Source organism: Hemiscyllium ocellatum, chromosome 35 (assembly GCF_020745735.1).
Source record: "Hemiscyllium ocellatum isolate sHemOce1 chromosome 35, sHemOce1.pat.X.cur, whole genome shotgun sequence".
Lineage (NCBI taxonomy): Eukaryota > Metazoa > Chordata > Chondrichthyes > Orectolobiformes > Hemiscylliidae > Hemiscyllium > Hemiscyllium ocellatum.
Genome location: NC_083435.1, coordinates 36849225 through 36871421, shown reverse-complemented (window position 1 = coordinate 36871421; position 22197 = coordinate 36849225). Strand labels below are relative to the sequence as shown.

The 22197-nt window shown below is 44.5% G+C and overlaps 1 protein-coding gene across 1 annotated transcript; it reads right to left on the bottom strand.

The window, feature by feature from the left end:
* Positions 1 to 8087: 8087 nt before the first annotated feature.
* LOC132832633 (uncharacterized) lies at positions 8088 to 20575 on the bottom strand. Its single transcript, XM_060850714.1, has 6 exons — positions 20563 to 20575; positions 19346 to 20086; positions 18885 to 19027; positions 18518 to 18836; positions 16964 to 16993; positions 8088 to 8326 (listed from the first exon to the last, which is right to left on the bottom strand). The coding sequence occupies exons 1-6, from the start codon at positions 20573 to 20575 to the stop codon at positions 8088 to 8090; spliced, it is 1485 nt and encodes a 494-aa protein (XP_060706697.1).
* Between the last annotated feature and the right edge of the window lie 1622 nt (positions 20576 to 22197).

The following is a 22197-nucleotide window of genomic DNA, read 5'->3' as shown; positions in this document are numbered from 1 at the left end:
TCCAGGTTGCACTGAGCTTCACTGGAAAGTTGCAGCAAGCCTAAGACAGAGATACTGGCCAGGGAACAGGGTGGTGTGTTAAAGTGGCAGGCAACTGGAAGCTCAGGGGTTTTGTTTACAGGCAGAACAGAGATATTCTGCAAAGTTGTCATCTCATCTTTCCAGTATAGAGGAGACCACATTATGAGCAGCAAATGCTGTAGACTAGGTTGAGCGAAGTGCAGGTAAAATGCTGTCTCAGCTGGAAGGTATGTCTGAGGCCTTGGATAGTGAGGAGGGAGGAGGTGAATGGGGAGCTATCGCACCTTCAGTGATTTCATGGGAAGGTGCCATGGGAACATGAGGAGATGTTAGGAGTGGAGGAAGAGTATGTCAGTGTTTGCCAGAGGAAATGTTCCCTGTGGAATGTTGATAGAGAAATGAGAGGAATATGTCTCTGGTCATGGAATCTGTTTGGAGGTAGCAGAAATGGTGTCTAATGATGCTAGTGGAGGCTGGTGGGGAGGCAAGTGAGGACAAAGGGGACCTTATCACTGCTATAGGAGGGAAAGGAAGGGCTGAGGGCAAAAATGCAAAAGATGGATTAAATACGTTGAGAGTCCTGTCAACTACGATCCGAGGGAAACCTTGGTTGATGTGGACATTTCTGAGGGCCCCCTGCAGAAAATGACATTATCAGAACAGATGCAATGGAAATAGAGAAGCAAGGAGAATGAGATGGAGTCCCTACAGGATGCATGGTTGTGAGGATGTATAGTCCAGGGAACTGTGGGGAGTCAGTGGGGTGTAATAGATATCAGTGGCCAGCCTATCCCCAGAAATGGGAGCAGAAATGTCAAGGAAGGGAAGGGAGGAGTGAGAGATGGACTAGGTGACAGCAGGGTGGAAAATGGGAATGAAATTGATAATATTTCCAGCTCTGAACAAGAGAGTGATGCTGCACTAATGATGTCATTGATGTACTGAAGAAAGGGTTATGAGGAGAGACCTGTGTATCCCACAAAGAGACGAGCATAAATGGAGCTCTTGTGCATATCTTTAATCTGATAAAAGTGAGAGGAGTTCAAGGAGGAGTTGCTCAAACTGTGGATGAGATTGGCCAGGCGGAGGAGAGTGGGTGGTGAATGTGGACAGCTTTGGTTTTTACAGGAAGAAGCAGAGAGCCCTAAGACCATCCTGGTGGGGCATGGATCTGCAAAGGGATTGCACATCCATGGTGAAGAGGAGGAGGCTGGAGCCTGTGAACTGGAAAGTTTGGAACTGACATAAAGTGTGAGAAAGATTGTGGATGTAAGTGTTTAGGGACTGAACTTGACGACAAAAGAATTGAGTTGAGGTCGAAAGAAATAAGTTCAGTTGGGCAGGAACAGGCGAAACAATGGGTCTGCTCAGGCAGTCCTGTTTGTGGGTTTTGGGAAGAAGGTAGAAGGAGGCTGTGCGGAGTTGGGAATTATGAACTGGGACTTCTCTCCGAGCACTAGGAAACACTGAGAGAAGATGCTGAGCTTGTGAGAGCATTGGACAAATAATGAGAGGCTGTTGCCATGGGGTTAAAGGGTAAAACCTATCAGAGTATGGTTTAAGGTGAATGGCAAAGGAACCAGAGGTGATATCAACATAATACAAGAATCAGGAGCAGGAGTAGGCCATTCGGCCCCTTAAGGCTAGCTTCGCCATTTGATTAGCCTTTCCTCTCTCTCCCTGCCTAACCTCTCTAATCTTTGTCAATTGTTTATTCTTGTTTTACAAACAGAAACATCAAGAACAGTGGGAGGCCATTTGGACTCTGAATCCTGCTTGAATTGCACAATTATGCTGAGAATTCTTAAGCTTTGGAATGCAGAACCTGAGAGTGTCGTACAGTTAGATGTGATTGTACCTCCCAAAAGCAATTTGGATAATTCCCTGGAAAAGAAAGATTTGCTGGGTTCTGGGGAAAAAGCTGGGGATCAGAACGAGCTGAGTCATTTTTACAGTGGGCAGGCATGGAGGCACTGGTCTGAATTATCTCTTTCTGTGTTGTGACCGTTGTGTAATTCTGTGATTCCACGTCCATTAGCTCACTCACTGGGGAGGGACCCTTCAAGTCCAATGTGTGCAGCAAGACTTTCACCCAATCGTTGAAGCTTCTGGGCTCACCAGTGCACCCAGGTATGGGAGGGGCCATTCAAGTGTGAGGTCTTGAGAAAACTTTTATCCAGTCATTGACCCCCTGGGTGAACCAGTACGTTCACGTGGAGCTGACGCTGTACTGGTATGAGGTCTGTAAGAAAATAGTCAACCAGTCTTTGAGAAGGGTTTATCCTCTCCTCGTCCCTTGTGATTTATCAGTGCACCCCCACCAGGGAGAGAGCTTTGTACCAAAGCCTCCACTCAGTCCTCCCTGCTGCTGGGTCATCAGTGCACACACAAGTGAGGGTGTGGGATTGAGCAGCAGTGTGGCCCATGATCTCCAAGCTTCTAGAGAGATCTGTGCACCTTCCTATCTATCTCCACCATGTTCTGACTGTAAGGGGCTTCACAGAAATGCCTCAGCTGTTTATCCTCTGGCGCCCACCCCTAACCCCTCCCAATGGACAACTATGTAGGTGATGGCTTCATGGTATTATCACTCGACTGTTAATCCAGAGACCGAGGTAATATTCTAGGGGCATGTCAAGTGGTGGAATTTGAATTCAATCGTGAAAATAAGAGTCTAATGATGATTATGAAACCATTGCCATTGTCAAGACAACCCTATCTGACTCACTAATGCCCTTTAAGGAAGGAAATCTGCATGGGACACCGTACCTACAGTAATATGGTTTACTGTTAACAGCCCTCTGCCAATTACAGGCGGGTAATAAATGTGGGTCTAGCTAGTGATGCCCATAATCCCATAAATGAATAAAGAGAAAGCGAACACCTCTGATTTCAGTGAGTATCTCAGCTTCTCCTGTCAGCAGTGCATTCACAGGAGCGGCATTCTCTGAGGGTTCAGCATTTCCCAGAGGGTTGTTAACAGTGAGAAGGCAACAATCACCAATACATCCACAAAGTGAAAGATCAAATCCAGATTGTGATCCTTTCCAAAAGGGCAATGTGTCCACACCAGCTGGAAATGCTTTCTGTACAGCATTTGAACCAGTGACTGTATCTCTCTCTCACTCTCTCTCCCTCTCTCTGTCTCTCTCTCTCCACCTCTCTCTCTCTCTCTCTCTCTCACACACACACACACACACACACACACACACACACACACACACACACACACACACACAATGAGAAACTGAGCAAATCTTACAAGTAGGGGAAAGTAAGAACTGCAGATGCTGGAGATCAGAGCTGAAAAACGTTTTGCTGGAAAAGCGCAGCAGGTCAGGCAGCATCCAAGGAGCAGGAGAATCAATGTTTCGGGCATAAGCCCTTCTTCAGGAATGATCTCCTGCTCCTTGGATGCTGCCTGACCTGCTGCGCTTTTCCAGCAACACAGTTTTCAAATTTTACAAGTGTCAGGAAGACTTTAGCTGCTGATCAATGGATGTCCAATTATTAACACATATACAGTGATGGCAATAGTGTGAGTAAAAGCAGTTAAGGAGCTCGATCAGCAATGATCGTATCAAATGGAGCTGAATGGACAACTAATTTCTTTGTTCGTCTGATTCACCAATTTATTTTTGTGAGTGTTTGTGATTGTGATTGTGCATTTCAGTATCTGTGATTGTGTATTTGTCATTGCGTTTCTGTGTATTTGTGTGACTGTGGGTGTGCCTGTGTGTGTTTTTGATTGTGTGTCCATGTGTACGTGTGTATGTGTGACTGTGGGTCTGTCTGTGTGTGTTTTTGATTGTGTGTCTATGTGTGTGTGTGTGTGAGACTGTGGGTGTGTCTGTGTGTGCTTTTGATTGTGTGCCTATGTATGTATGTGTGTGTGTGAGACTGTGGGTGTGTCTGTGTGTGTTTTTGATTGTGCGTCTATGTATGTGTGTGTGTGAGACTGTGGGTGTGTCTATGTGTGTTTTTGATTGTGTGTCTATGTGTGTGTGTGTGTGATTGTGTATTTGTGTTTCTTGTGATTGCGGCTTTGTGCGAATGTGAATGTTTGTGTGTTTGTTTATTTTGATATTCCTTGTCAATTATTTTTCATACCCACTTTGTTTTTCTAAATGAGTACAGCTACAACACTGGCTTCCACCTGACCATGTGGAAAATTGAGTAAAAATTGAAGTCTGCAGATGCTGGAGATCAGAGCTGAAAATGTGTTGCTGGTTAAAGCACAGCAGGTCAGGCAGCATCCAAGGAACAGGAAATTCGACGTTTCGGGCCAGAGCCCTTCATCAGGAATCAGGAATCAGGCTCTGGCCCGAAACGTCGAATTTTCTGTTCCTTGGATGCTGCCTGACCTGCTGTGCTTTAACCAGCAACACATTTTCAGCATTTGGAAAATTGCCCATGCATGTCCTGTTCAGAAAAAGTCGGACAAATCTAACCTGGCCAAGTACCAGCCCACCAGTCTACACTTGATCGTCAGCAAAGTGACGGAAGGAGTGCTGTCAAATTAACTCCTCATTGCCATTCAGTTTGGGATCCACAAGCACCATTCATTCTGTGATCTCATTGCAGCCATGGTTCAAGTATAGACAACAGAATGGATCTCAGTAGCTGAGGGTGACTGCCTTTGATATCAAAGCAGCATCTGTCCAAGTTGGGTTTCAAGGAGCTGAACAAAACCAGAGTCAATAGGAATCGGGAAAATCTCTCCACGGGTTGGAGTCACATCTGACTTAGGTCACCAGCTATAGCCAGCAGCTCCATTAATGACAGTCCTCCCACCAAAAGCTCTGGACTGGGAATGTTAACGGACAATTGAATAACATTCAGCACCACACACAACTCCTCAGGTACTGACATAAACCCTGTCCAAATGCAGCAAGACCCACTGGGTTTACATCGAGTTCAGCAAGGATTTTGACACATTGTTACTCGGGAGCCTGGCCAAGAAGGCAACGCAAGATAATAAAACATTCAGAAGGTAAAGGAAGTCTCAGATCAAATTAGATCCAATATTGACTTTGTGACAGGAAGTAGGGGTTGCTGTTTGACAATTGGATTTGTGACTGAAGCCTGTGTCCAATGGTATACTGTAGGGTTTAGTGTTGGTCCCTTGCTGTTTGTGGTATAGATTACTGAGATGAATAAAGGAGGGCTGATTGTAAGTTTGCAGATGAGACTAAATTTGATCATATGGTAAACCGTGAGAGGAAAGCCTTAGATTACAGAATGATATAAATCGACATGTCGGATTGGCCGAATAGTGGCAAATAGAATTTCATCCTGAAAAGTGCGATCCGATAAATTTTGGAAGGACTAACAAGACAAGGGATTACAGTGTGAATGGGAGTTCTCTCGGAAGTACAGAGGATCAGAGAGATATTGGTGTGCATGCCCGCAAGTTCTTGAAGGCAGGAGGACAAGTAGATGTGGTGTTTAAGAAGCTATATTAGACATTACATTAGTAAAGGCACAGAGTGTAAGAGCTGGGACGTTATGATGGAGCAGAAAATAATGGTAGTTAGACGGCAGCTGGAGTACTTTGGACAGTTGTAGTCACCATACTATAGAAATTATGTGATTACTCTTGAGACAATGCAGAAGAGATAAAGTGGGATGTTTCCTGGGCTAAAGTGATTCAGCCACGAATAGGCTGGGGTTGTTTAGAGCAGAGAGACTGAAGTGGAAGCCTCACTGATCTCTGCAAAATGACAAGGGACATAGATGGGGTTGGGATGAATAAACCTTTCCTGTTGGCAAAAGGGTCAGTTAGTAGGGGACATGGATTTAATGTCAGGGGCTGGAGGTTTAGAGGTAATTTCGTATAACGCACTGCCTCAAAGGGTGGTGGAGGCAAGAATGATTCCAACACTTAAGAAGTATTTAGATGAAGTGCAGAGACTATGAAACAAGTGCTGGGAATTGGAATTAGAGTAAAGGTAAAGTCACCAAAATCCCAGCAGGCCATAACGCTGATTTCTCATTAGAGAGAAATAACTGGTGGTGGTTTAATCGAATGGTCACCATTCTTCAGGCAAATAAAGAGATTGAGAAGGAGGAGCCTTTATGTTTACATTAGGCAGGGCTGTGTTTGAACCCACATACTGGGGTTGCTCCCATTCTACATCACAAGCCTGTTAGCCAGCCAACTGAGCTAATCAACCCCCAAAGGCATTGCTGTCAGCAATTATTCATTAATGAGCATGATTGTCCACCTCAGAAATCCCCTGCTACTGGTCATTGGCAGTGTGGTTCCTTGTGTGGCTGATGAGCCCGATCCTAGAGCTATACCTTCATCCACATATTTGCCAGTAGTTCCAGGATTTGGAATTGGTCCTTGACCTTGAAATGATTGGCATTCCTTTTGCATTCCTTTTCCTACTTCCTTTCTCATCTGGACATACTCAAAGAATTGTGTGCCTTCATGTAGGAGTTTCTTCCAAGTTGGTTTCTTCTGAATGAGGACTCTCATATGCTGGCATCTCAGTTGACGTTCTTGAGGGAAGCCTTCGTGGAGCCTTCAGAATACTTCCTTTGTTGCTGTCTCACTCATGTGCCTTCCTTGGACTGGGCGAAGAACATCTGCTTTGTCATTTGGAACTCAGGCATCCTCAGCACATGGTCGGCCAGACGGGTTGGTTGAGGCTGATCCTGGCCTTGATGCTGGTGTTGTTTGCTGCTCCACATTTTTTCTCCCAGTTAATGCGGAGAACCCATCTTAAACATCATTGATTGGCCATTCTCAAGGCTCTTGAGCTGGCACTAATATGCAGTCCAAGTTTCAGAGCGATATAGAATAGTCAGAAGGGGAACTGCTGTTTATCCAAAGGTCTTGATAAAGCACAGATATCATAGTCAATGAAGACTCTGATCATTCAAGGTATCCAAAGGCAGCACTTGCTTGTGTATCTCCACATTGATGTCAGCCTTAGATGAGAGGTAACTTCCCAGAAAGGGGAAATGTTCCACATTGGGGAGGATTTCTCCATTGACCTTAAAGGAAGAATCAACCCTAGAACTTGACTTGAGATGGGTGGGAGAGGATTGCATTCCTCCAAAGATCGAAGCTGAGACCAATTCTTCAGTCTGCTTCTGGGAAGTCATTTAGTAAGGCTTGAAGATCCTTTAATGAGAGCAGAACTCATATTGTGATCCACATACTGAGTTCCACAAGTGAGGTCAGTGTCATTGTCTTGTTAAATTTCAGCTGGTTGAGGTTGAAAATTTTTCCATCCATGCTTTAGGGAATGGCCACACCACTAGGGAGCTTGTTCTTGACAAGATGAAGAATAGCCGTGATGAAGAGAGTGAGAAGGGTGAAGGTGATGACATGTCCCTGCTTAATGCCTATCTTGACCATAAAGGATTTTGTCACATTCTTATTGGTCAGGACCATCCCCAACTTCTTGTTGTGGAGGAGAGACAGAGGACATTGGTGAATTTCACCGAGCAGATGCCTTTGACAGGACCTTCCACAGTACTTATTGATTGGTTGAATTAAATGCCAAGTGCCGAACACTGAAAATCATGTCCATGGTTCCACAGCTTGGTTGGAAACCACACTATCTTTCAGGAGGGATCTCCTTTAGGACTTGAAGAAGATGCTGAGCAAGGTTTCAGAGAATAGAAACTAGGGTAATTCCATGGTAATTCCCAAAGTCTGCTTTGTCTCCTTTCTTGACAATAATGGTGTTGGCTGCATACCTGAGACTGGCAGGAATTTCTTCCCAGACAAACCCAGCTCCTCCAAGTTTGAAAATCTCCACTGGAATCCTGTTTACTCTAGCAGCGTTTCCATTCTTCATGTGTTGAATGGTGACATCAACTTCTGCCACACTTGGTAGGAGTTCAAGAGCAGCTTTGATAGGGAGTTGGAGAGTTTCCTCAAACATGTCCTCATTGATGATTGTTCCACAGCTTAGAGTTCTTTGAAGTGTTCTCTCCTTCAGAGGCTGATGTTTTCTCTGGCTCTCAAAATGTTTCCACCCTCGCTTTACACCGTTTCCGGCCAAGGCTGTTGGTTCAAGTATAACCTTGGTGGCATGGAAGAAACTCTAGGAGTCATGCTTGTCAGCAAGGAGTGGCAGCTCGCCAGCTTTCTCAGCCACCATTAATTCTTGATTTCTCTCATCCTTCTTTGGAACTCCACCTGAGCTGTTTGTTGTGTTCTCCTCTTTGCTTCGCTGGAGATGTTGTATTTCCAGGCATGGAGAGCTTCCCTCTTCTTGTTGGTGAGGCCTTGGATGATGTAGACACAGTGACCTTCTCTCCAACCTTCCCATCATGGGTGACCCTGCCAGGAGATGAGAACTCAGAATGGCATCATTCTCAACAGCAATGGAGCAGTCAAACCTTTCCACCAGAATAAAATGGCAATCCATGGAAGGGGGTTAGCGCAGATACATGCTCAACGATCAGTGGGTGTGCGATTGGTCAAAGGTTTTCTTTCCATGCTGTAATGCTCGATGTTATAATTCCATGACCTGGTAGATATCCTTCCTGTGTGCAGCCTGCAGAGCCCCAGAAGAGTGCTTTGTGCCTCATTTCAATTTAACATCTCCATCATCTGTACTTTCAGTCATCACAGGCCAATTCTGTTCACTGTTACCTCGTCAGATAATCCTGCTGCCTCTGGAACCTTTCTGCTGGTACCTTTGAGCTGAGGAGAACAATAGGAGACCCAGCACTAGAGGTACAGTCTCACTTAGGTTTTGCAGCCCTGCAGCCAAACTGTTTTATTCCTGGACTCAGTTTCTCTTGTAATAAATGCTAGCTTACCCATTGTCAGTTTAATTCCTGGCTGGACCTGCATGTGTACTTTAACATTCCTGGGGAAGAGGACATCGAGGTCCATTTGGAAGTCAGCACTTCTCAGCTTTTTGATTATACCTCCCACAGTGGAGAGCCCCACATTTTTGACACTCCTACCTCATCGTCCTGTCCATTCACTTCACCTTGAGACCTCATTGCATCCTTGTCCCATCCCATTACGGGGCATCAGCAGAGGATTTGTAACATCCTCAACAATAACTTCAATCACAAATTCAGGAGGAATTCTTTCCACACAGAATGGAACTCACTGTCCAAGGAAATGGGGTAAGTGACACAGGAACCTTCCTTCCTCTGTAAGTGTCGAGCAGTCAGGAAGGAACTATTTAATTTCAGACTACAAGCTGAAGTTCTGCCCTTCATGGAGTGCTCCAATGCAGTACATTGCCATGTAACATTATAATAAATAGTTACGGTCAAGCTGGGATAGGGTTACCATCTCACAGAGCTGTGTGGACAGCTAGTTTCTGAGCTTTAGCTTGAAGGCAAGAGGCAAGTTATTTTCATAAAAAAGAACAAATAGCTTTGGTTTACAAAAGCTCTTTAGGTTTCTGGAGTCACAGCTTCACCTGAATGATTCTCTGGTAAATATCATCTCTTCTCCTCGGTAATACCCCAACCAAGAACCTGTTTAAACTGGTCTAAATGTGCGTTTTCAACAAATTCCTCCACCTGTGAAGGTTTGTATGCAGCCACAGCAAGTATTCAAGCCATGAGAATGTTATGGTTTATTGTGAGAGGAATTGAATTCAGGAATCGGGGTATTATGCATCAGTTATATGGGGCATTGGTGAGACCACAGCTGGGGTGTTGTGTTCAGTCCAGATCACCATGCTTACAGAAGGATGTTAATACATTGGAAACACTTCAGAGAAGGTTTACTGGACTTATACTGAGAATGAGTGGTTTGTACTAAGAGAAAAGGCTGGGCAAGTTAGGCCTGAAACCTACGGAATTTAGACTCAGATGTGGCTTAATTGAAACATTTAAGTTCCTGAAGGGACTTAACTGGAAGAATGTTGAAAAGATGTTTCTTCATGTGAGAAAATCTAAAACTAAGGATCATAGTTTAAAAATAAGGGGTCGTTAATGGAAGACAGAGATGAGGAAACTTTTTTTTCCTCAGAGAATTAAGAGTCTTTGGAATTCCCTTTCTCAAAAAGAATGGATACAGAATCATTAAATAATGATCCATAGAACCTTGATTACCAAGGAGATGAAAAATTGCCAGAGAAATGCAGGAAAATAAAGTTGAGAGTAAAATCGAATCAGCCACGATATTAATGAACCGTGGAGCAGGCACGAAGGGCCGAGTGGCCTACTCTTGTTCCTTGTTTGTGAGTTACATGTCTGTTTGGTGAATCTAGTCACAGTGTGTTGAATCAAATCATGAAAAGAATAAGGAGTGAAACAATGTCCACAAATCTTCATCACATCCACTTTCCCTGTGGCACTTGTGACATCTATCAGCAAGATATGGTGAACTCACCCTCCCATTGTGAAGCTGTCTGTCTGATATGTAACTGGACATGCTCTGGGATTTCTGACACTTTGATCAAGAAGGAACAGTTTCAGGTTAAAAGGATAGAAAAGAGAATTTTTGAGAAACAGCCAGCAGTTAACTCTCTGAGTGTATTTTACAAAATGCTTCTGTACAGCTCCTTGTGTGATTTTCACGGATAAAGTCCACTTTGTTTGAATACAAGTTGATGTCATTGATCAATTGATTTGTTTCACGGTTTATGAAAAATGTAGTGTATTTCAAAACTGCAGTGGTCAAGGATTACACGAAATGTAGTCTTCGAATTTCTGTTTTATTGAAGAGCCCTTTTCAATTAAGTTTGCGAATATGGTCTCGCCCCAGCTATATTAAGGAATTATGTCATGTAACAATTTGTAGTTTGTGACACATTCTGATATATACTGCCCCAAATAATATACTTTTGTTTTGCTTTGTTGCAAAGGAACAGACAGTAACTCTAGCTCCTCTCATTAACCAGACGGCAGTGTTTCACAGTCCTATATATTCAGTGTCCTCCCTCTTCCCTTTGCACATCTTAAATTTTCATAAATTCCATAATAAGCCTCAATTTCCGATTTAAAATCATGGTGAAATGTTGAAATAATGTTTCCTGGAAGCAAATCAGAAACGTACCTTGTTTTCTTTATGAAAACTGATTCCCAATGAAATTGCTTCAGTGTTTATAGTCCGACTCCAATCTGATTGGATTACATTCTCCCGTTTTGACAGGAATGACAATCACATGCTGAAGTTCAGAATCAGGGATTCTGTTCAATCTCTGGGGCAGCCCTCACTGTCAGATATCAGTGATTTACAGTCGCACTCTGGCTTGTAAAGACTGGGGAGTCACTACTGGAGTGATCTTTGGTGCTGAGCAGGAGGGAAGTGTCAGAGTAAACACATATCAGTCACTTAATACTGTAATAGTAACATTACACATTTCTTGTCAAGGTTAGACACCCATACCCCATTCAGTCTCTCTCTCTCTCTCTATCCATAGCTTTGTTCACATAATTAGTTGTTCATAAAAAAGATACCAAGCTGGATTAAATCATTTGTTTTATTGAAAAGCAGATAATAGCTGAAGAAAGTTTATACATTTTCAAAGCAAATCACTTGATGAAATACAATTCTTCATCAGATTTAGAAACATTGTTGCAAATCTCATTGGACAGTCCATCCAAACAAAGTCAATCACGATGCACTCATCTGTTTGTTGTATATCCCTAACCCCACACAAAATTACACCAGCAATTCAGAATAAAACCTGAGAAAAGGTAGTGGCAATGACTTTTAAGTTTAACAAAGAAGATAATCTTCCCAAAATTGTCAATAATTGAAAAGAGGTAACAACATCTAAACCTTACTTTTAGCAGTTGAAGAAAAAAATTATGAATTAATGAAATGATAATACATACTTGCAAGAAATGTTGAATGCAAATGTTAATGTAATGTTTAGCTCCTCTGTCTTTTGCTCAGGCAGTCGTTGTGCTAATTATTGTTCGATTTTGTGAAAAGGACGAGGAATGAACTAGCTGGAAACTAACTGATCTGTGTCAGAGTTGTGGGGGTCACAGTCACAGCTGCACTGGAACGTTATTATGGAATGTAAGAGAACCAATCTAAACCAATTGTATTGAACAAGTCAGCATTCCAAATAATTTGCAAAAATTTCTCATCTTTAAAAGTATAAGAGTTGATTATTTGTAAACTTTGGGGGGGGGCGGGGGGGCGGGGCGGAAGGACATCAGAATACACAGTATGGTGGCAGTCAGTGCCTGTGAGTAAGCCTAAACTATATTAAATTAACACCACACTGATTTGGAAAATCAATCCACATTAATGACAGGCAGAAAGCATCTTGAATTGTACAGAAATGGAAAACAAAACTGACACAGCAATAAATAGACCGCTACAGCTCAAAATTAATGAAGAAGCTGATTATTTCTTCAAGACATTTGCAAAGTTTAAAGCAAAGTGCAGATCGCCTTCAGTAGATTTCTGAAAGGCATTATCAATGGTGAGAGAGTTGGGAAGTTTCCTTGACTTGATTAAATACATGAGCTCCTTTATATCACACACACACAGTGAACCTGTGGGAGGTGATTAAAATAGGTGTCATGTCCTATTTGTCAGAGCCACCTGACAGAAGTTCCCATAAACTCCAAAAGGTAATACACCAGTCATTAAGTTTGTAATCGTCCTGTAATAGAGAAAACCATGTACCTTTGCAAATAGATGCTTTGACCAAGAGGACTGGGAGTGCCCTGGTACAAGAGGAAAAAACAACCAAACCATTAACATCTAAAGCGCCATTTTCAACTGAGGTCAGATATGCCAATACAAAAGGAGCACCTTTGGCAGTTGTTTATGGATGTGGGAATTTCTTTGTTGATGTCCATGTAAGGAGGTTTATAGTGCAAATGGAGCACATCTATAAGCACATACTGACAACAAGCCTGGTATTACTCTTGAGGTCTCAGAGTTACAATTCCAATCTGAAATACAAGCCAGGAAGAGAAATGCAGGTGGCACACACACAGTTCTCAGTTACTGCCACAGGAGAAACATAGGATAGAAGATCGAAGTGGAATGACTCACCACCTTGTGAAAGCGACTATGCTCTGAAACTGAGTGAGATTAGAGGTGAGATTGTCCAAGACAAAGAGTTATAGATGCTCTCCCTGCAAGTGATCCAGGGATGGCCTAATCAGATACAGCAAACACAGCCAACAATATGGCTGCTCTGGTCTGTCAGAGATGACAGCTCAGTTGAAGATGATCTTCCCACTGGCCAGATCCAGAATAAACACATCCAAAACAATTCAGGAAGAACTGAGCAGAAAACATGGGAAGATCATAGGAATGGAGAACTGGCAGCTCAGAGTCAACCACTGGAGTATTGGACAGGAATCTACAAAGTCATTGAAAATAATGTGTCTCCATGCAATCTATGTCAGGACTACAGAAGCAGATATCAGAAAGACAGGTTGATGGCTACAGAGGCACCATCCCGACCATGGCAAACTATGGAAGCTGATTCATTCACACACTGTCAAGAATCATACCTCATCATCACAATGACTACAACAAGTTTACCCTTTTGATATGCTAGATAAAAGACCCAAGGCTCACAGCCATGATCTCAGCAATACAACGTTTGACTTGCTCAGCAAGGGATCTCTGAAAGATTAATATCAGCCAATGGCATCCAATTCAGAATCTGAATATTTAAGGGTTTCACTGAACAGTATGAATTCAACATCATTTCCTTAAGCTAAAGATAGAACAGATGATCAAAACAACCCCTGGGAAATGCTGAGAGACAAAAGCAAAACCCAAAATGTACCTTGTGGTCACTATGATCCACACCCCTCAAGGCTGACATAAAACCAGCTGCAAAAAGCCAAATCTCCACAATGAGGTATCTAAGTGATACAATGATTAATATTAGATTCCCAATAGTATGGAAACAGACTCTTCAGCCCAACAAGTCCACACCGACCCTCTGAAGAGTAACCCACCCAGACCCATTCCCCTCTATTTACCCCTGACGAATCACGTAAAACAATGGGCAATGTAGCATGGTCAATTCACCTGACCTGCACATCTTTTGGATTGTAGGAGGAAACACATGCAGACACAGGGAGATTATACAAACTCCACACAGCCAGTCACCGGAGGCTGGAATCAAACCTGGGTCCCTGGTACTGTGAGGTAGCAGTGCCAACCACTCTCAGACCATCCATAACCTTTGTGGGTGGCATGGTGGCACAGTGGTTAGCACTGCTGCCTCCCAGCACCAGAGACCAGGGTTCAATTCCCGCCTCAGGTAACTCTCTGTGTGGAGTTTGCACATTCTCCCCGTGTCTGCGTGGGTTTCTTCCGAGTGCTCCAGTTTCCTCCCACAATCCAAAAATATGCAGGCTAATTGAATTGGTGAGGCTAAATTGCCTGTAGTGTTAGGGGAAACGGTAAAATCACCTCCAATCTTATAGTCCCACAACTCTGCACCACCCGTTTCTACCTCCTGCCCAAAATCCAAAAATCCGACTGCCCCGGCCGACCCATTGTCTCAGCCTGCTCAACAGACATTTACTACAAACCAACCGACTCCCACAGCTACCAAGATTACACCTCTTCCCACACTGCCCCCTGTAAAAACGCCATCCCATATTCCCAATTCCTTCGCATCCTCTGCATCTGCTCCCAGGAGGACCAATTCTACTACTGAACAGCCCAAATGGCCTTCTTCTTCAAAGACCACAATTTCCTCTCCAATGTGGTCAACGATGCTCTCCACCTCATCTCCTCCACTTCCTGCTCTTCCACCCTTGAACCCCACCCCTCCAATCGCCACCAGGACAGAACCCCACTGGTTCTCACCTTCCACCCTACCAACCTCAGGATACATTGTATCATCCACCATCATTTCCACCACCTCCAAATAGACCTCACTACCATAGATATATTTCTCTCCGCACCCCTATCAGCGTTCTGGAGAGACCACTCCCTCCGCGACTCCCTCGTCAGGCCCACACCCCCCACCAACCCAACCTCTACTCCCGGCACCTTCCCCTGCAACTGCAAGAAGTGCAAACCTTGCGCCCACATCTCCCCCCTTACTTCCCTCCAAGGCCCCAAGGGATTCTTCCATATCCGTCACAAATCCACCTGCACCTCCTCACACATCATTTACTGTATCTGCTGCACCCGATGTGGTCTCCTCTACATTGGGGAGACAGGCTGCCTACTTGTGGAATGTTTCAGGGAACACCTCTGGGACACCCACACCAACCAACCCAACCGCCCCATGGCTTAACACTTTAACTCCCCCTCCCACTCCGCCAAGGACATGCAGGTCCTTGGCCTCCTCCATTGCCAGACCATGGCAACATGACGGCTGGAGGAAGAGCGCCTCATCTTCCGCCTCGGAACCCTCCAAACACACGGGATGAATGTAGATTTCTCCAGCTTTCTCATTTCCCCTCCATCCACCTTATCTCAGTCCCAACCCCCGGATTCAGCACCGCCCTCTTGACCTGCAATCTTCTTCCCGACCTCCCCGCCCCCACCCCCTCTCCGGCCTATCACCCTCACCCTCACCTTAACCTCATTCCACCTATCGTATTCCCAGCTCCCCACCCCCCACCTTTTATCTCAGCCCGCTTGGCACACCAGCGTCATTCCTGAAGAAGGGCTTATGCCCGAAACGTCGATTCTCTTGCTCCTCGGATGCTGTCTGGCCTGCTGCGCTTTTCTAGCAACACACTTTTCAACTCTAACCACTGAGCCACCATGCTACCCGTGCAGAAAAGAATATGCATTATAAAAGTCTCAGGGAAGGGTTTCACTTTCTTTCCAAATATCAACTGACAATCTTCTTTCATCTGGACTGTTACTGACTGTTCAGTAACTGTTACATTCCAAGTTAACAACTGGAATGGTTTCATTGAAACTTGTTGTCACTGGGGCTTCTGGTGTGAGCAGAGTTTCTTTGGATAAAAATATGGCTCAATTAGTGAAATTGAGGTGAAGCGGAATATGTTTTTTCAACTTTTGGACAGTCAGCAACATAGATGCCTCCTCATTGGGAGAACTGGCCATCTGTGACTGTCACTAGGATTGAGATGTTGGTATGTGCCCACAGGAGACAGTCTGGTCTCTTCTGTGGTTTTATTTGACTGATTGTAAGGTGAATCCTGCACAGCTTATGTCATGGCTTGGTCACATGACAATGGAACGCCTGGAGGCACATCTTTGGACTTGCATAGAGCAAAGATGTGCAGGTTAGGTGGACTGGCCATGCGAAATTGCCCATAATGGTCAGTGCTGTATAGGTTATGTGCAAGAGGTATGGAAATGTAGGGTCACAGGGAAAGGGTAGGGGGATGGGCCTGAGTGAGATGCTCCTCAGAGGTTCAGTGTGGACTTTTTGTTTCCATGCTGCTTGGATTTTGTGAAATTCTATGAAAACTAGCACCATATTGTTTATGTGCATTCCAGAGAGATGCTGCCTGCAGTATCTTTGCTGAAATTGGAACGAATTGAATCAAAGACATATTTCTGTGGTAGGTAGCTGTAGGTAGATAGCTTGTAGATAGCTGTCTGCTTCTAACAGATAAAAATCCCCTTGATTCAGTGATGTGAATGTGAAGCAGACCATAATATCTATTTCTGGATCCAGATTCTTCGATCCAACTCAGTCCTTGATTTCACAATGCGTCAATCTTTCTCAGCCATGAGGGAAGATGTGTATGTTTTCACCTCATTACTTACTGTTGTCCCAGTCTACTGGTAGACTATGCCCAGCTCGATCTGCTGCCCAGTCACCCACCCAAAATACATTCTTGTCACCCTCAGTGTTTCCCCCAAGTGCTGTTCAGTAAGAAAGATCACTGATTCTGCAGCTAAGAGTCAGGATGCACTGGTGTCACTAGACCATCACCCACCCACCCACCAAGATGAACTTAAACCTGCAACGAAAGCTGTCAAGATGGCAACCACACTCTGGCCACTGGGGTCCCACTCCAAGCAGTAAAAACCCACAGGGAAATACAACATTTTGAATGCACTTACATTGGACATTGTTTCCATTGTACAGGAAATCTAGAACACGGGGATACAGTTTCAGGATCTGAGCACAATCATTTAGGAGAGCAATCATCATTAACTTTTTCACTCAAAACATTGTGAATCTGTGAGAATCTCAAACACAGAGGATGACATATCAGTGAATATATTTCAGATTGAGATAGAGATATTTAGGGTGTGAACAGCAAAACTGAAATAAAGCTGAAGGTCAGTCATGATCACACTTAATCATGAAAAAGATTCAATGGTCTTTATGTTCTCCTCCTGCTGGTATTGCTTATGTTCCAATGTTATTAACGGGAGCATTTTCAAACCAGGATTGACTGTCACAATGTTACAGGAGATCTGCCAGTGAATATCTCACTCTCCACACGGGGAATAACTGGGGCGAGGAACTCAGTGATAAAAGTCGATATGAAGTGAGGCAATAACTGCTCCCATTTTGGTTACAGCTGGATGGAGTTGGTTCGAATCCATGAAGAGGAATTGAGAAATGTTTTTGGAGAGGAATTATTTTATTAACAGTGAGGGCTATTTTTTCAGGTATTTGAAACAATTGAATTATATCATTTGTTAAGTAGATGTTTCATTATTACCTTCATTTAATCCACCTAAGTTGTAAAATGTTTCGGAGGTGTTGACCAATTGAGCATGTCAGAACACTTCCCTTTCAATATTTCCCACAGACCGTTCCTTCAATCTACTGCTTTGCCTTTACAGCTGTTTGCCAATATTGGTGGCACAGTGGCTGAGTGGTTAGCACTGCTGCCTCACAGCCCCAGGGACCTGGGTTTGATTCCCACCTCAGGTAGCTGTCTGTGTGAAGTTTGCACATTCTCCCTGCACCTGCGTGGGTTTCCTCAAACCCAAAGATGTGCTGGTCAGGTGAATTGGCCATGCGAAATTGCCCATAGTGTTAGATGCATTAGGCAGGGGTATATGTAGAGAAATGGGTCTGGGGCGGTGTGACTCTTCAGAGGGTCAGTGTGCACTTGTTGGGCTGAAGAGGTCTGTTTCCATGCTGTAGCTAATCTAACCCTTGTTCCATTTTCTCAGCCTGTTGTTTGATTTCATTCAGTAACTGGATTCTCTCCAGGAACCCGGGCTTCACTTCCTCTTTCTCAGATTGAATCAGCAGACCAATGTATTCTGAGGTTGATAATGCGTTTGGTCTAAGAGCTATTTCCTCAGTTTTTAAAATGCACTGAAATGATTTTTCAATCTGCTTTAACACCACACCCTGAACGTTCCTGAATTCCTGCTGAAGCTCCTCCATCACCTTCTGCTGTTTCATCTTTTCACCAGACGCCTTCTCATACTTTTCCTTCAGCTCTGTGTGTGTTCTAATCTTCTTTCTGGCTTCACAAACAAATCTGTACTTTTGATGTGAATGAACAGATGAGGCACACTTATTTGGACAGACTGTGCAGTATCCTCTCCAGCTCATTGCCTTACATAGCATTTGAAAAACATCAAAAGGAACACGACAGGGATAGTGACAGGTGAACTGACATGCCTGACAGTTGGTTGCATACTTACCCCATTCAGGGATATTGACCTGGACTGGAACTTGGACATCAACCTCATACTCAAAATCTTTATTTGCATCCAGATTGAGCTGGTGTTGGTTCAAAGCTTCGTGTGTCTTCCTGATCTCCTCCAGTTTGGTCAAACCCATTTGGATTTGTGGCTGTAATCCCTCTATCGCAGCCTCCAGTTGCTGACGCTCCCTCAGGACCTCCTTCGTCAAACGTAAGCTCTTTGTTTCCATTTTGCTCAGAGCTGAAAAAAATTTCCTCATACTGTTTGATCCCATCTTCCAGAACATTGCATCAAAGATATCGCTATCTTCCTCCTCCTCACTGCTACCATCAGGGCCCCTCTTGTTGACAGAGTTACCAGGAGCTGGTCTTTGAGCAAATATGGCTGAATTGTTGAACTTGAAGTGAACTGGGAAACCTTTTTTATCTTTGGGACACGGTATCTTAGCAACATTGATGGCCTCCAGAACAGGGGGAACCTGAACATCTGTGAATGTCACCAGGATTCAGATTAGATTAGACTTACAGTGTGGAAACAGGCCCTTCGGCCCAACAAGTCCACACCGACCCGTCGAAGCGCAACCCACCCATACCCCTACATTTACCCCTTACCTAACACTACGGGCAATTTAGCTTGGCCAATTCACCTGACCCGCACATCTTTGTGACTGTGGGAGGAAACCGGAGCACCCGGAGGAAACCCACGCAGACACGGGGAGAACGTGCAAACTCCACACAGTCAGTCGCCTGAGTCGGGAATTGAACCCGGGTCTACAGGCGCTGTGAGGCAGCAGTGCTAACCACTGTGCCACCGTGCCGCCCCGTGTGATGTTCTCTGCAATATCTTTACCAAAAATGGAAAGAATTGAATCAAAGACATATTTCTGTGTATGGGTCAGACGAGCCAAAGAGGCCCGAGCAACAAAACACACGGCATCGATCTGATCAACACCATCTGGGGAAGTGAAGAACTCTCGGATCTGATCAGTGAGCAATTTATCTCGGGTTATCCCCCTGGTATCTCCGAATCCTGGAGTGTCGATGATAGTGAGAGAGTAATCAATCTGGAATCCTACTCGATGGTGCAGTTCATAGGCAGTGATTGATGATGTCTGACTTTCAGCCTGGGATCTTCCTGTCCCTTCATCAATTAATTTGTATCTGAAGTTGTCCTCCCATCCCACACCCAGGATGTAGTTGACCATCCCATTGATGAGGGTTGTTTTTCCTGCTCCTGTTGCTCCAAGAACCATGATTGTCCTCACACTGTGTTTTCCAGTGGGTTTTCCAAAGGAGCATTTTACAAGGTGTCCAGCCTCATCAAGTACCTTCTTCTGTAAGGGCAGTGTGTAAATGGGAGGGTTCCCGCTGGCTGTTAATGTACATTCTCTGAGACATTTCACAGCCAGTGTCTTTGGCTGATTCTCTGTTTGTATTAAACCCTCCTCACTTGGTTCACTCGAACCTCCTTCTCCACAGTCATTCTCTGTGTTGGAAGGAACTGCCTTTCCTTCTCTCAATCGTGTCCGGTCCTGACCATTACCAATGTTAGCTCCACCCTCAATCCCTGCAGAAAGAACAAGTCAGAATATATTAATATGGACATGAACATGGTGAATGAGAAAGGAGAAAAATAGACACAATGCAGATCAGCTCAGATCGTTTCCATGTGTTATATTTATGCTTTACCTGTCCCAACATTCATCAATGACAAATACACAGAATCACTTGGAGTGGATCACATTGATTTTACAGAGATTAATAAAGTATCATATGGTGTGGATCATATGATCTAATAGTGTGTATTGATCTACAGTTAGTTGGATTGTTATCTGAGTTCAGACAGTCAGATCGGTCATCACCCAATCGGAAAGCACAGTCCCGAGCTGCCTGTAGTTTCCCCTCTGTATGTCTGTGACTCATTGTTCCGCACGATCCAATCCAGTCTCACCAGTAATTGAAGATCGCAGCTTGATATCTGTCACACAGAGTCATATAAACTCAAACCAGAGCTTAGACTTTCACAAACCATTGAGAACATACTGTCCGGGTGCATAACGGCCTGCTGTGGCACTGCACTGCCCAGGACTGCAGGAAACTACTGAAGGTGGTGTACACAGCCCAGGCCATCATGGAAGCCAACCTTCCATCCATGGACACCATTTACACGGCTCGCTGTGGTGGAAAGGCTGTCTGCATCATCAAATAGTCAAGATTAGAGTAATGCTGGAAAAGCACAGCAGGTCAGGCAGCATCCGAGGAGCAGGAAAATCAATATTCTGGGCAAAAGCCCTTCATCAGCCCTTCATTCCTAGTGGGGGCTTTTGCCCAAAATGTCGATTTTCCTGCTCCTCGGATGCTGCCTGACCTGCTGTGTTTTTCCAATCCCACGCTGATCTTGACTCTAATCTCCAGCATCTGCAGTACTCACTTTCGCCTACATCATCAAAGACCCTCCTCCCCCCAACTCTGGCAATGTTCTCCTACAACCTCTTCCATTCCGCAGAACATGCTGAAGCCTGAACCATGCACCAGCAGGTTTAAGAACAGCTTCTTCCCAGCCGTTATCAGACTGAGGAATGGATGCCTTCGCCTCCAATAATGCTGACCTTGCTCACGTTCACTCTCACTTCGGGCACGTCCTGTGTAATGTAACCTGTACACCTCGATCTCAGTCTTTTTTCATCTATTCATCCTTGCTTACTGTGATCTGTTGGTAATGCTCATTCCTGATGAAGGGCTTATGCCCAAAATGTCGATTTTCCTGCTCCTCGGATGCTGCCTGACCTGCTGTACTTTTCCAGCACGACACTCTCGCCTCTGATCTCCAGCATCTGCAGTCCTCGCTTTCTCCTTGTAATGCTCATAAACGAAGCTTTTCACTCTACCTTGGTACAGGGACAATTAATCGATCAGTCAATCACACCAGGAGCAACATGTCATACGGCCCATGTCCTGTCCCTGAGTCAGATTGCCAATCACGTTCAGACCCAAGACTGTAATAGGAAAGGACAGGACGGTAAGTTGTTTAAAATATGAAATGAAAAGAAGCAGCTCCTTGGTCAGAGCAAGATTAATGTTATACCAAGACAGAGAATGCAGCGTGAAAGATAAAGGACAGATTCACAACCAAGTCATCATGGTATCAACACCACACATGGTGTAAAATGTTGCTGCTGGGAGAATATGAAATATGTTTTATCCGTTGACAGTTTGTGCAGGATCAATTGATGGTCTGTGTTGTATCCACCTTCATATTGACGATACCCTCCATCATGTCATATGGCACAGCCAACATGCTGAATGGAATAGTCTTCTAGCAAATCTGACAACTTCAACCTGGGCTCCCTGAGGAGGTGTGAGCCAATAGCAGCAGCTGAACCATACACAACCACAATCTGTGAGCTCATGGCCCCCCTGGACCAGAGTAATAACCCTGGTTTACTGAGCAATGTAAGAGGGCTTGCCATGAGAAACACCAGGAATACACAGGTGGGAGGTGTCAACCTGGGGAGGCAATGATGCAGGAGAACTGACACACTAAACAGCTTGAGACAGAGCTAAGTGATCCCATAACCAACAGATCAAATCTAAACTCCCATCACATCCAGTTGTAATTGCTGGTGGACAAACAGAAAACCAACAGATAGAGGAGGAGGCAGATATACCCAGACCCTG

What these genes read in the sequence shown, in the direction of transcription:
- LOC132832633 (XM_060850714.1), bottom strand. An exon ending in AGATATTGCAGAGAACATCA is followed by an intron (nt 19,028 to 19,345) that starts CACGGGGCGGCA and finishes CTAATCTAATCT; the next exon opens with GAATCCTGGTGACATTCACA. An exon ending in CCATATTTGCTCAAAGACCA is followed by an intron (nt 18,837 to 18,884) that starts GCTCCTGGTAAC and finishes GGTAGCAGTGAG; the next exon opens with GAGGAGGAAGATAGCGATAT.